A 2,438-nucleotide genomic window follows, 5' to 3' on the forward strand; every position below is an offset into this window, starting at 1 on the left:
TATCTTCTGTGTCTGTGTTAATTGGTTTCCCTTTTCTTTGTTGAAGAGGGTCTGTGCAATCCTTCTGCCTAGTCCGCCATCTTGCCCCGCCTCCTATTGAAAAATTTTTATTTTGAATTTTGTTGCATAACATGAAAGCGATACATAGAATTTGTCTGTCTGTCTAGGAAATGGACTATTGATAAGTGTTGCTTTTATGATTTTGTGTTCAAAAGTTTTCTGTGATATTTACAGAGAAGCAGTATAACCTTGTGGCTAGAAGTAGTCTGCGTGTGTGCCACATAGCTCTGTGGGACTTAAGCAGTTCTGTTGCCTTAGTTTCCTTATCCATAAAATGGATGCACGGTACTACATAGTGATAGTGGTTGAGAGGATTATGGGACTGATAGTGTACAGAATGTAAAGCCATTTTTGTTACATGTTAATCATTTGAGTATTACCTGTAATTTTACCAGCATTACAGTGAATCATGTCCAAGCTATTAATGAGTTGATGTTTTATTGTCTCCTAGATGTGAGTGAACTTAAGGAATGTCTTACTGTGCTAGTCAAAGAGCAGCAAGCTTTGGCCTTCCAATCAGCTACCACCACCCTCTCAGCCCTAAGACTCAAGCAGAGGCTAGTGATATTGGAACGCTACTTCATTGCCTTGAATAGGACTGTTTTTCAGGAGAATGTCAAGATTAAGTGGAAAAGCAGCAGTATTTCTTTGCCTCCTGTGGACAAAAAAAGGTAATTATAAAATGTAGGTAAAGAATCCTGATGCCAAGTAAATACAAATTTCAGTCTGTGTACTCCATGTGAATACTATTTTTGTGAGCTCAGCTTATTTCCAGTACTCGAAGCACAGCATATAGTAGAACAATTTAAATAAGGATTTCAAAATAGTTCCTTTTTTTCATTTTGTAAGATTTTTATCCTTTTTTTTCCCTTTGATTTATGTGTCTTGTAGGGTGAATAACAGCTTTGTCAGTTTGCAAAACTAGTAATAGAACACTACATCATCATCATTGTTTTAAAGACTTTTCTGTCAGTAACTTAAAACCCGCCAGAGTTTTAGATTACTGTGTCTAGATGGTATCTGAGCATTATATTCTTTCTGTTTTAGTTTCTTTTGCTAGTGGATATTAATGAGGTTGTAATATTTAGTGCATAGCTAGTAGGTTAGTTACTTTCATTATTCTTCCACCACTGCTCTGTCACTTTGTCGTAATATAGTGGCTTGCGTGTTGCTGTGAAGCTGAAGGCTATGCCATTGGTATTTTGATTACCATCAAGGTCACTCATGGTGGACAGGTTTCAGTGGAGCTTCCAGACTAAGGAAGGCTACAAAGAAGGATGGGGCCTTCCAATTCTGAAAGGATTGACCACTGAAAACCTTATGAATAGCAGTGAAACACTGATATATTGCTAGGAAAGTTTAAGAAGACTGGTGAAATGTTGGCTGATGGAGTGCCGGATGATGAGACCCTCAGGTTGGAAGATAATCAGAATAGGACTAGGGAAGAGCTGCCTCCTCCAGGTAGAGTTGACCTTACTGATGTGGATGGAGTAAAACTTTTAGGACCTTTATTTGCTGATGGGGCAGGACACAGAGTGGAAAAAAACAGCTGTAAAAATTCATTAATAATTAGAACGGCGAATGTCCAAAGAATGAATCTAGGGAAATTGTAAGTTGTCAGAAATGAAATAAAGTTGAATGTATAAAGATCTTAGGCATTAATGAGCTGAAATGTACTGGTGGTGTCCATTTTGAATCATAACTCATGTGGTCTGCTGTGCCTGAAATAACAAATTGAAGAGAAATGGTGTTGCAGTCATTGTCAAAAAAGAACATTTCAAGATCTATCCTGAAGAAATGCTGTCAGTGATAGGATGATATCTACACGCCTACAAGGAAGACCAGTTAATGTGACTGTTGTTCAGATTTACACACCAACCACCAAAACAAAAAATAAAGAAATAAAGATTTTACCAACTTCTGCAATCTGATATTGCGCAAACATGCAGTCAAGGTGTATTGATTATTGCTGGTGATATTCACTGGTGATTGGACTGTGAAAGTTGGAAACAAAGAAGAATCATAAGTATTTGGTTAGTATTCCCTTGGTGATAGAAATGCCTCTGGAGATCAGAATTTTGCAAGATCAATGACGTACTCATTGCACATACCTTTTTCAACAGCATAAATGATGGCTATACACATGGACCTCATCAGGTAGAATACACAAGAAGTAGATTGACTACATCTGCCGAAAAAGACAATGGAGAAATTCAGTATCGTCTATCAAAACAAGGCCAGGGCTATAAGTTCATGTGAATGATCAGAATTCCCAGGTGTATAGTAGAGCTGACAAGGGGCAAGGTTATGGTCATTACTTGGTCACAGCCAGCTACCCAGAGGGACCGAGTAGTTGATCCTGCGGGCTTGGGACCATA

General features: G+C 38.2%; 1 protein-coding gene across 1 annotated transcript in view; it reads left to right on the top strand.

The window, feature by feature from the left end:
- The window catches only part of HERC2 (HECT and RLD domain containing E3 ubiquitin protein ligase 2), a 554,454-nt gene that overhangs the window by 132,140 nt on the left and 419,876 nt on the right, over positions 1-2,438 (top strand). Inside the window, exon 4 of the mRNA XM_007945978.1 lies at positions 512-731. Coding sequence (XP_007944169.1) covers positions 512-731 — 220 coding nt within the window. The remainder of the gene's footprint in view (positions 1-511; positions 732-2,438) is intronic.

Source organism: Orycteropus afer, unplaced genomic scaffold (assembly GCF_000298275.1).
Source record: "Orycteropus afer afer isolate SDZICR_OR568_19922 unplaced genomic scaffold, OryAfe1.0 scaffold00146, whole genome shotgun sequence".
NCBI classification, from domain to species: Eukaryota; Metazoa; Chordata; class Mammalia; order Tubulidentata; family Orycteropodidae; genus Orycteropus; species Orycteropus afer.